Source organism: Perognathus longimembris, chromosome 10 (assembly GCF_023159225.1).
Source record: "Perognathus longimembris pacificus isolate PPM17 chromosome 10, ASM2315922v1, whole genome shotgun sequence".
Lineage (NCBI taxonomy): Eukaryota > Metazoa > Chordata > Mammalia > Rodentia > Heteromyidae > Perognathus > Perognathus longimembris.
In genome coordinates this window covers 22,931,042-22,943,797 of record NC_063170.1, presented here as the reverse complement: position 1 = coordinate 22,943,797, position 12,756 = coordinate 22,931,042, and the positions used below count along the sequence as shown (strand labels likewise).

The following is a 12,756-nucleotide window of genomic DNA, read 5'->3' as shown; positions in this document are numbered from 1 at the left end:
AGCTGTGGAACTCCAGTGGGCTGCCTTGATTCTTTGCCTCTCAGATCCCAGAACACTAAACCAAATAAAACACCCCACGGGCCCCAAGGCCTTTGAATTCCTAGTGTAGCCTTTTTAGAGTACCTGCTTAGAGCAAAGCCTGGGCTGAGCCTTAGGAGGTTTGGGGGATGGAAAAGACATGTGTCTGCCCTAAGGAGGCTTAAAATCTGAGGAATTCCACTAATAATTACAATTCTTGTTAGAGGCTACTAAAGTAAGCAAGCCTTTGAGTGTGAGGAACTCTTTAATCCTCAATAATAATAGTACTAAGGTAGCACAGAGAGGCCAAGTTGACTTTAAGTGCTTTATGTAAACTCACTGTATAATGCACACATTACTGTTACCCTAATTTTAAGAAGGGAAAGTTGGGACCAACAAGATGTTAAGTAACCTCCCAGGGGTGCAGAAGATGAGAGGCAGGAGTGTTGAGGTTGATTCCAGAACTTAACTTCAGGTTGCTCAAAGTATCCTCTGATTTTAGCATTAGAATCACGATGTGGAGAAGGGGTGCTCCTGTAACACAACCTGCAGGCCCTTCTAACACATTCTTAGGTGATGCCACTGTTCACAGCTCTGTGCCAAGTACAAAGAGAATAATGGAACACCACCACCAAAAAACAAGGAAAAGGTGAAGTGTGCTCTACTGATTTAAACTTTGTTTAGAAAACAGTACCATGCACTGATGGTTTTGGTGTTCACTGTCATTTTACCTAGCATTTACCAAGCGCTTACCCTGTACTAAGCACTGCTTTTCAGTCATGTAATCTTATAACTGTTACTGTGAATTATCTCATTTACCCTGCACAGCAACCATGGGAAGAAGATACACAGTCAATTTTATATTCCTAAGGAAACTAGGTCCCAGAGGGTTGTTTAACTTGTTTAAATGGCAGGTTGTGGGTTCAACCTTCCCCTGCCTAAGTTCAGAGCCCAAGATTTTCACTACTATGAAGTGAAGGGAAACAAGGGCATATCTCTAGCACAACCAGATCTTTTGCTGGAGCCTGAGAAAGGAGAGAGCTGAGGAAAGGCTTCTCAAAATGTGCAAACTCCCAGAGGCATGAAGGTACCAGCTATGATCAGAAATGAATGACATAGAAACTTCTGTAAACTTTATCTAGCCCTGAAAATGAGGAGGGACTGATCTCTAGGCTAATTTTGAACTTTATTTATTTATATTTATTGTGAAGGTGGTGAATAAAGGGGTTACAGTTATGTAAGTAAGGTAATGAGTACGTTTCTTTTTAAACACTGTTACCCTCAACTTCTAAGCATGTGTTGGAGCACACTGTCCTTCACAGGGTGTCATTCAAGACTTCTAAAAAGAATGGTAAGTTCATTATTTGCTGAAGGTGATACCAGGCCCTCTCTTGTCTGCCCTGCATACTTTGAGAATCTCAGAAGAATTGGATTTCTGAGGTTAGCAACCCTGTACAGAGAGTCAGCCATGCCATGGAAAAGGTGTTTTGTACATAGCCACATCAGAACAAATGTGTGTGTGTGTCCAAGGGTATGTCTGTATAAACCCATGTGCACCACTCAGAAAATGCCTGCCATGGCACAAGTACACTGGTATCTTGGAGCTGCCAACTTGTTTTCTTCCTGATACTGCCTGGCAGCCCCTGAAGGAGGGGAAGTATGAATTTTTATCTCCCATTTACTAGCCTTTCATTATATTGTGCTTACAGACAGTGTCAGCACATAAAATGTTAAACATCACTGGTCTGAAAGAGGCTCCCATTGTCTTCCCTCTGGTGCTGGGGGAATCTGGCCGGCTTTGCTGTAGTGCTTCTGTCAGTGTAATATGACATGAAGCATTTCTTAGTAATGACAGACATTGAATATGAGTGACAGGAACTCTGACCGTGAGGAAGGGGTTCAATTACCAGAGATGGGAGGTTACCTGAGATAAAACCAAAGGGCCCAATTGTGCTTGGTTTTGACCCCTTGACTCCCAGATTCAGAGCAGCAAAGACAAATGGCTGATTAACCAGGCTCTAACCTTCTTTTTCAGTGATAAACTTGTTTGGATTTCTCTGCCTGGAAAAAAAAAATTGGTTGGTGTGTTTCTAAAGGTAATATGATCAGAAAACAGTAGGGGCTGGGACTTGGTCATTTTTGTCCCTGCAAGCTCAAGACTGAAAAGTGTCATTCTATCTTGGAAGGGATCTAGGACAGTGTCCAGAAATCAATACAAGATAAATGATTGCTCTCTTAACCCTACCTTTCTTCTGCTGCCGTGGTTACATTGCTCCAGTTCACCTGGAGCCAACCTGACGCCAGTGTAAATGAGAGATCCAGCCATCAGAAGCCCTCCTGCCTCCCCTCCCCCTCTCCCCTCCTATAGGGTATTGCTCAGCACCCAAGGCAGCTTGGTGTGTGTTTATAGTCCACTGCTCATAGCCCCCAGATAGAGTTATAGCGAGCAGCCCAATTAAACTGTCGCAGGCTGCCCTCACTTGACTAGCTCTGCACAGTCATTTAGCCAACAGACATTCCTGACTATTAAAGCTAGTAGCAGCATGTCTCCAGTGCTGGAGATAAAATGAATGAAATTTGTTATTCTGGGCTGACACTTGATCCCAGCTGTTGAACTAATGCTGTTGCACCTGAAGTTTTTCTTTATGGTAATTGCTGCCTGTGTTATTACTTCATATACTAAATTGGAGAAAATTGCAACAGGTATTAAATTCTTTGAGCTAATTCATGGGCGTTCTATTGTGTATTCTTCTAAGGTAGATCCAGGTTCTCTGCAAGGCCAGGAAGATAGATTTTGATAGCCAGATGCACAGGCTTGGGTTTCATTATTATGAGAGACATTCTGCTTTTAGGTCTGGTCAGGTATTTATTAGCTTTATCTGGTCTGTTTGAGAGTCCACTTTTGTTTCTAATTCATTCAGCATACACTGCCCTAGGGAATTGTTATAATGGCCAATATTGATGGTGGTTAGCACCAGTCCATGACATATACTTAGTGGTACTGTTAAGTCTCTTGTACTGTATGTGTGTGGGTAATGGACAATGTGAAATAAGTCTTCCTGTAGGGCATTATGGGAAGCCTGAGCCCTTACAGGGAATCCTTGAGCACTTGGTCATATAACATCAGTAAGGATGCAGTGCAAGAATCATGTTGAGGGTATGGTGCCCCCCAGCCTCCCTAAACAACTAAACCACTGCCTTTTACTTCCCATTAACATTCTTTTCCTCCCAGTTACAGGAAATCACTTTAGATTTCCCACAGTGATATATAAACTGTAGTCAGAGCTTGGTGTGGGTCTTCCAGTCCTCTTTTTCTGTGGTATATAACTTAGAAAACCATGTCCTCACAGCCCTCACTTGTATACTAGCCTTTAGTCAAATCTAATGATGGAGGCTCCAGACAGGATCCAAAATGAGAATTCAAATCTGACTAGTGGGGTAAGTATTTTGTTTACCTTCAAGTTAAAGTTTTGGGGAGACAGTAACCCCCATCATACAGTGACCTTTTAGTTTCTACCTGAAGTGTGCACCTAACAGAGATACCCAGGCACTATCAGTTACAGGGCTTCCTCAATACCCCCACCAGGATGCAGTGGGTAGGCTGTAGCCCATGTTTTGATCAGAAGAAAATGTGAGGCCCTTGAACCCAGGAGTAATGGAAGGAGATATAGGGCTTCGTAGTGATTTGTGAGATTGTACTGAGGGAATTACAATACCCAACTTCAAGCTGTATTATAAAGCTATAGTAATAAAAACAGCTTGGTATTGGCACTGGAACAGGCCTGAAGACCAATGGAACAGAATTGAAGACCCAGAAATGAACCCACAGAACTACGCCTACTTAATCTTTAATAAAGGAGCTAAAAAAATAGGATGGAAGAGAGACACTTCAGAATAGCTCATGGGACCTCTGATTCTATAATGCTTAGGAATCCCTGAACACATCACCAGAGAGTCCTGCCCTAGTGTTGCCTCTTCTGATGTACACATCTGTACTCTGAATCCTGTGTCATGAAGGATTTATATTGTGAATTGAAGTTCATATCATTTGTGGGGCCTCAAACATACTGAATGTGTGGTGGTATGCCTTTTTCCTGAGATTCATAAACTGTACTTAAAAACCCAAATCTGCTGAAAATGAATTACTATAATTTATGGTAATGTTCAACATGAGAAATGTATATTTTCTTTCCCCACTGAGAAAATGAAAGGAATTATTAGTCTTTTATTTATATATGATATGTGTAGGGTATGTATAGAGTATCAAGTATAGAATATACTTTAAAATACCAGCAGATTTATTTTCTTGCCTTCAAATCCAATAGGAAAACCTGACATTTTCATTAAAACTAAGACTAATCTTTGATGTAGTTTCTGAAATTACCAAATGTACACCAGTTTGGAGTATTTTAAATTAATGTATTTACAGGCATACACTGACTTGCTTCCAAAGGTGCACATTCGTTCTTACGTCTAGTATTTGAGGATCCTAATATATCATATCAATACCAGTAAAAGTTACTGAATAATAAGTGCATGTGTGCATAGCCGATTCAGAGCTAATTCTTCATATTCTGTCTTTATCTCTCTCAGGCTGGATGCTCTTCTCCAAATCATACCTATACTTACTGTTCTATATATTTTGAGTTGCTCTTACAGCCAAGGTTGTTTTACTTGTTTACTATATAGGGAGCACAGTGGAAACCCTGGTATAGACTCCTTTTACACAGAGGCTTATATAAACGTCCCTATAATAAGAATCAGGATTTGGAAATTTTCTGAGGTTCAGGCAGCAGGGAAGATAACTAAATTTTGGGCTCTTCAAAGCAAATTAAAGGAAAGCAAAGACTCTGCTCCATCATACTAAATATTTAAGTATCTATATCTAGACAGATAACTAAAAGAAAAAAAGATTTATAAGCTGATGAATATTGAGATAATTTAAGAGAAGTACACAAAGAGGAAGAATTCTTAAAACTTTATCCTGAAAAACCTAAATCATTCCTTTCTGCTTCTTGCATGGGCTGAGATTTGGAGCACAGCAAATTTGGTATAATTCTGGCATGTCAGTTCATTCACTCATTTTTTGAGGTGGAATACCTTCACCTGAACAATGATGAACTCAGACTGCTGAAAGCTGGAGTGATTCTCACTAAGTATTGATTAATAAAATTTAGAAGGTGCAAATTTCATGCCTTCTGTCACTTTTAAAGCCACATCACTAGTTTGGGCTCACTAGACCTTTTTGTTTCTCAAGTCAGTTGTTAATGGACAGTATTAGAACTTTCTGCAGGGAATTTAAACAGCTAAAATTCCTCATTGTGGTTCCTGTTCACAATGTCAACCGAATACTAGGCTTTTGGTCCCTTCTGTGAATCTGAAACCCTGTAAGGAAATAAGCAACATGTTTTTCTTAAATTTGAAACTTGAAACCAGTTTCTATATGGATTTCTCAGAATTGTTTGAGGAGACACACTCCTTGCTATGCGTACCATAGTAGGTCTTTATCCAGATCTAGGGCTGGAAAACTTCTTTCAAAGGTCAGAGAAGAAATATTTTAGGATTTGGTAGCCACACAGCCTGTCCCATCTCTGCTGCTTTGTTTTTGTAGTCCAAAACTGTTTGCAAATAAATGTTTGTCTGTGTTGGAATAAAACTTTATTTTTACAAACTGGATGGCAGCATTTGGCCCTTGGATCAGAGTTTACCAGCCTTTGGCCTAGACCATGAGGATGGGTAATGTTTAAGTGAACCAGAACACTCCAAATTTTTATTCTTCTTTTATTTATCAGTTGTTTCTGTAAATTATTAGTGAGAGAAATATTCTTTCAGCATAACTTAAAACTGTATTCATTGGCTTTTTAAAGTTTGGGCTTTTTCTTTCTTTTTAAAAAATCTCTTGTTTAAGCACATGTTAAATACTTCCATGTTCTTTCTATTAAATATCTTGGTTACCTTCCCAGACCTCAAATTGCAATGAATTTATCCCCAAAGGATGCTTGGTATCAGTTCTCAAGATGCAATTTGAATGTAGACGGCTTCTATAGTGGAAACAGGATTCCAAATCTTTATTATTTAAGTACCATCAAAAATAATGAAGCACTGGATTGGCTTTTGCTTATACTGTTAAGATATACTGAATCCTTTGTTTTCTTGTCTTATAGCTTTCTATCTACTCAAAGACTAAAAGAGTACATCAGTTTTATTTCAGGGCTTCATATGAGGCATTAGATCTTGATTTTCTAGCTAAACTGAGATAAACTCAAATTATATTATAATGAGTATTTTCTACCAAGAAACATTGAAAAACAAAAAGCTGAAGAAATGAATTTACAAGTCCTGGAATGATTTACCCTAATAGTTTATTGTTATTTTATTCATGAAATAACGACCCTCTTTTATAAAGCACCTATCATGTTGTCACCCTGTAATAAGTATTAGTGGCACCAGCTTCCTCACAGAGGGAATTGGCAGGGCCACTAGTGGTAGCAGTAGTATTGGACTGGGTAACATGTTTTCTCTTCAAAACTCCTATTAAAGGTATCTTTGGGACTCTCACCTTCCCACCTTACAGGCACCTATGTGGAGGGGCGGGAGGAGGGGTGGGCAACAGAAACTGCATCATCAAGTCTGAACAAGGGCCTGCTGACCCCCTATCTCATTGTAACTAAAGATACTTGTGTTCTCTTGATTTACCTGTGTTGTACTTGTGAACAGTTATCTTCCTTCTATCTCTGCTTTATGTTTTCCAGGGCAGCAGCATATGGCAAGGGGGTGGATATGAGAACTGTGGTCCAAACCCCTGTTATCTTAGATGAGCCATTTATCCTCCTTGACCTTCAGTTTCTTCTTGTGTAAAGTCAGAAGAATGATACTAACCTTATATTACAGAATACTTTTGAGATTTAATGAGGTTGTGTATTTAAGTATTTAACAAATCTTGCGTATCCTGACTGAGTTAATTTTGCTGTTTAACTGTGGCCCTACCTTATTCAGGAGAATCCACTACCATTATTAAAATAACTAAAGGCATAGTACTGTTTGTTTTGGAGTATTCTGTGTAGAATTTCCCCAGTGAAAACAGCTAATGGTGACAGAATGCCAGGGGGCACTGTTCCTATTGTGCTGAATAAATGGCACCACTGGAAACACAATTTTAAATACTAAAATCAATGAGTGTGAGTAAGATTCCAAGCAGCTGCCTTTGAGACTTCTGATTTGGAACTCAGTTTTGAAATGGCTGCTTTCTCAGTATACTACATTTTAATACTTAGTGTAGATCTTTCTCTATTAGCAAGATTTTATTATTATTATTTTATTTTATTTTTGCTGACCATGGTTTCAGTTGTTCTGGAGAACAACTGCCTTTCCAAAGCTCCTTAAAGCAAATTTTGTATTTGTCATTAGCCTAGATTTAGAGTGGGAGCAAGCCAAGAATGGGCTCAAGTTCAGTGACCATCTTTGCTGTGTCATGTATGTGTGATGCAATCAATGGAAAGAAAGTAAATTTTATGTAGATTATCTGTGCCCTCAGTGTAGGGCTTTCGTGCCTTCTGCCATGTCAAATGACCTAAACCTTTCCCAAAAGCCACCCAGGAAAACATATGATACCATTTGCAATGGTAGAATGTCTCATGCTGTTTTTCTGTAATTATAATGGCCTGATCTATGCAGGGTGGTTGAGTCTTACTTAACAACCATTAATCTACTGAGCCTCAGTATCAGCATCCCATCTTGAGGAGCAGCAGTACTTGGCTGGAAGAGTAGAGCTTTGATTTCATTGTAATAAGGACAGCTTTGTTAAAATTCTACTGCTCGGTGGTGCCTAAGGATTTGGAGAAGGAGAGGTTTTATCATTTTTTTTTCTTTTTCTGTTTTTTGCATGGTGAGATGAATTGTCTCTCTCTCTCCCATCCCCTAGGTTACTGTTTATGCTCTCCCTTGATCTCCTGCTTGTCCCTTTATTTCCCCACGTTGTGAAAGTTTCTTTCTGTGTGACCAGGAATCTGTTTAGCAGACCATATTGTGAGTGAAGGGCCAGCGTTTGTTGCCTGATTTTGGCATCGCTGGGCAGTCAGCTGGGATGTAATTAAGACTCTGAGAACAGGCTGTCTTCTCCACGGGAAGGGCATGTTAGATGGTGCTGGGATTTGGGGCTGTCAGTTTGGCCAAAGCTGGAGACGGAGAGCTAGGGACAGAGATATTTCCTTTCATTTATAATCCCTTTATGTACAGTGTATGCACTTGGCCAAGTATACATGTAACCTAGTAGCTAGAGTTTACAAGCCAGCGTAGTGAAATTAGCATATGTTACATGTATATTTTAGTAATATTTTAAAGCAAGTGCATATTTCCAAAGTGAATTATGCATGGATGACAGCAATAGGGTTGTGTTGCACTGGGTGTCAAATCCCACAACTTTTTGTCAGGACTGTGGATTTTACACTAAAAAGGCAGAAAGACTAAACGAAGTAAAACAGTTTTAATTTTTAACAGTTTGGTTCGGCCCAAGGAGCCAGACTGTGACAGATATAACTGACATTTGAATAATTGGATTAATTTAGAGAAGGGCAAATCCGGTTTTGACGGTTGTGCTATGTGTATGTCTTTTTTTTTTTTTTTTTAATCTGTAGGAGTGGAGCTGTGTGGGCTAAATATGCACTTTATGTGATGCCAGGCCAACCTTGAAGACCTGCTTCAAAATCTGGAAAATGACCATTTCATTAGTTTGTTTAAATATATCTTGTATTGACCTAGTATCATGCATTTCTCATGTGTTGTATGAAAGAAACTCACCATGTATACTTTGTCTAACTTTACCCCAACATACACATTTACACACACACACACACACACACACACACACACACACACACATACATCTTTTAAGGATAGTGTATATGGCTTCATAGCCATATAGAAAATGTGCAAGCCAGGAAGCTCAGCATGGCATTAGCAAGCCCTTTTCCTCCAGATCAGTGTGGTGCTACCCAGCATCTCAGTGTAGCAGAAGGAAAGCCTGATTTCATGTTTGGGGTATCAATAACCAAATTCCACCTGGTTAATTCCTCAGCCCTCAATTTCTTCAGAGTTATCTGAATCTTTTAGCTCCTATGTAAAGATAATTCCAGCAACATAAGGCCAAGGGCTTCACCATGATGCCCTCTTCCTCCAGAAATTCTGTTTAGTGAAATTCACCATGTAAAGTCAGCAGGCCAAGACTAGAAGTAATGGTAATGCCTAGAATCATGGCTCTGGCCTGGCTCATACTGCCTTTTTCCCAGCAGGACATTAATAGACATTAACACTTGGGCAAGAAGTGTTGATGTGTGGTTTATAATGTTAGCACCCAGTTAGGCAGGTATAACACATGCACTCAGAATCTTGTAGCAACACATGTGTGTGTTGAGTCAGATTAATGAGAACCATAAAAGGAGAGACGCTCCACCCTAGCTGGGGAATGTATCCTGTTGTCCTCTTGCTGAGCAAGCCTCACGCTCAGCTGGTAGAAATATCCTGGCTGGATGTTTTCAATATTAGCATAAGGAGGATGTCTGTAAGTTGTATTGTGCTGTGTCGTTATGGACCATGAAGCCCCAAGTGTTAGTACTTCACATTAAAACTCCTTTTCATCTAGTGCCACTCAGGCTGGGAGGAGAGGAAACTTGCTCAATACTCACTACTCTGCTGCGAGGCAAAAGTTATTATTTTCCTCTGTCAGATTTCCCTGGCTCTTCTTCAAGTGTTTCTGAGTAGTTCTGAGACACTTTTTGGTTTGCTTTGTAAATGGGGCAGTGAAGCATTCTTGCCTCCTGACTGGCTCTCCTTAGAGGGTTTTCAAAGCCTTTTAAAATTGTGTGTTTTTCTGGGGCAGCCTTGAAAGTCCCAGGAGTGAAGTTGCCATCTGTCCTTTATATTAAAAGAACCTTCCGTATTATTTACCTGATGTGCTTGTCCCAGAGATAGATGTTGTTAATTAAAGGACAGCACTTGTCCTTTATCTGAAATAAATCTTCTTTGCCTGAAGAGCAGTTGGATGAGTCTTAGGAAGTGGGGAAGGACCCTCTCCTCAATTTCTTGTTTTTCCTAAAGTTCACTGGTCCTTAACTCTCACCAGATTAGACATGCAGACTAGGAAATGTTTTGCATTTTTGGTTTGGGGTTTCACTCTGCTTACTTTCTATTTATTTATTACTTACATACTTACCAAGGTTATGTCCTTTTGTGGAGTTTATGTATCAGCAAGATCCCAGACCTTCTCCTCGTGCTGTATCTTTTTTTTTTTTTTTTTTTTGCTAGTCCTGGGGCTGGAACTCAGGACCTGGGCACTGTCCCTGGCTTATTTTACTCAAGGCTAGCACTCTGCCAGTTGAGCCACAGTTCCACTTCCAGCCTTTTCTGTTTATGTGGTGCTGAGGAATCGAACCCAGGGCTTCATGCATGCTAGGCAAGCACTCTATCATTAAGTCATACTCCCAGCCCTGCTGTATCTCTTATAAACTAGATATGACAGTACCTCTCTCTGCCAATGGACCTGTCTACTTTGTTACTGAGCTATCTCCATTCTTATTATACATTCCCCCTAGGAAGAGAAAAAAGTCAGGCTAGATATGGTGTTCATTTCTGTAATGCCAGTTGCTTGGGAAGTAGAGATCAGGAAGATTGCAGTACAGTGTCAGCCTGGACAAAAGTGAATAAGGCACCATCTCAACAAAAAAAAAAAAACCCAAAAACTGTAATATATGACTCTCACATCCGCTATGTGGGAGGCCTATATAGGAGAATAACAGCCCGGGTGAAATAATTAGGGCAAAAAATGCAATATTCTACCTAAAAATAGCTAGAACAAAAAACTGAATGGCATGGCTCAAGTGGTGGAGTACCTGCCTAGTAGGCACAAAGCCCTGAGTTCAGACTCTATACCATAAGAAAGGATAAAAATGTAACCAAAGTGAGCTGATCCAGGTTCTGGTAGACCACAGATAGAAGAAAAAAAAATGTATAGTCTGCTTACTTTCTGTTTATTTGCTACTTACAAAGGTTATGTCCTTTTGTGGGGCATATATATATACACATATATCCTATATATGTATATATATTTGTATATGTACATATGTGTATATTATATACATATGTGTGTACATATATGTACATATATGTATTGTATATATGATCTTTAGTGTAGAAAAGCAGCTAGGATAATGTGGTCATGAACTGCCATCTAAAGGTGTGTTCATCTCTTACTTTTGTTAAGCCTGAAGGCATTGGGCAGCTGGGCTTGCCAGGGACCAATTTCAAGGAGAGAGTAATAAGTATGCATCAGAGACTGCTGACTGATTAACTGTACAGAAGTGGGGAGATAGGTGGCCCAGCTGCCATTCTGTTGGTTAGACAGACTCCATGGAGATTCACCATGGTTTTCTAGTTCCATTTTCATAATGTACATGAGTATATGACTATATTTGTCCACCATTCCTCTCTCTATTCATCTGTTCTCCCATTAGCACCTCCCAGTCAAATATCAGCTTTGTGATATTTTTTTAAACTGTCTGGTAATTGTTCAAAGGAGCTATGTCATAGAATCTTATTCCTGTCTGTACCATACTTTAGTCCATTTGAACATATATATGCATATATATGCATACGGCTCTCTGTGTTTTCATATGTGTTTGTTTTAGGTCTACTGTATACATATGAGAGGAAACATGTGCCCTTTGTCTTTCTGAGTGTCACTTCACTTAACATAATTTTTTCCAGGTCTATCCATTTCCCTGCAAATGACATAATATTATTCTTCCTGAAGAATGAATAAAATTACATGGTATATGTACACCATATTTTCTTGATCCATTGATGAGTTGAAGGCCATCTGGCCTATTTCTATAACTTGGCTATTGTGAATAATGCTGCAACGAATATGGGTATGCAAGTGCCTTTATTGTATCTTTTGAATAAATGCTCAGTAGTGGTATCACTGGATTATAGGGTACTTCTATGTTTAGTCTTTTGAGGAATCTCTATACTGCCTTCCATAGTGGTTTCACTAATTCACATTCCCACCAACATTGTAATTAGGTTCCTTTCTCCTCTGTGTCCTCCCTAGCATTTGTTGTTCAGATTATTGATGATGGCCATTCTGGCTAGAGTGAAATAGAATCTCAGTGTTGTTTTGATATGCATTTCCTTTATGGCCAGGGATTATTGAGCATTTCTTCATTTATTTATTGGCCTTTTGTGCTACTTCTTCTGATATGTGTCTGTTTAGCTCCTCTGATCATTTATTAATTAGGTTATTGATTCCTTGAGTGTTTAAGTTTTTTTTTTAGCTCCCTATATATTCTGGTTATTAGACAATTACCAAGTATATAGCCAGCAAAGATCTTCTTCCATTTTGTAGACTGTCTTCTTAGCATAGTGACTCTGTCCTTCATTATACAGAAATCTCAAGTATGTGACAGAAGGGTCAAAACATAGGCAAAGTAGTTCTGATTGTCACTTGTTTATTTAGTTCTTTGTATGATAGGAAATGGGTAGATGATGTAAAAATGTGAAGCAAGCCTGGGTGGATGACAATCAGACAGCAGGAGTGGTGGCAGCCAAGGCCAAGGCAAGTATTTCAGCTGTCTATGCAAGAGTTACTTCCTAAGTGAAAAGAGCTGTTTCCTTGAGGATGTGGTCCCAGGACTGCAGGTCCTTGGATTTCTCAGTAGACACTGTGAATGTAGAATTTGGTGCTTT

At 39.4% G+C, this 12,756-nt stretch overlaps 1 protein-coding gene across 3 annotated transcripts in view; it reads left to right on the top strand.

Moving 5' to 3' along the window:
* Fto (FTO alpha-ketoglutarate dependent dioxygenase) overlaps window positions 1-12,756 on the top strand; it is a 390,959-nt gene that overhangs the window by 250,088 nt on the left and 128,115 nt on the right. The window contains exon 9 of one of the 3 annotated variants that reach the window (XM_048355585.1): window positions 6,771-8,864. The exons of the other annotated variants lie outside the window; for them this stretch is intronic. Coding sequence (XP_048211542.1) covers window positions 6,771-6,876 — 106 coding nt within the window. The 3' untranslated portion in view covers window positions 6,877-8,864. Of the gene's footprint in view, window positions 1-6,770; window positions 8,865-12,756 lie in introns of those variants that run through there. 3 annotated transcript variants of the gene reach the window in all.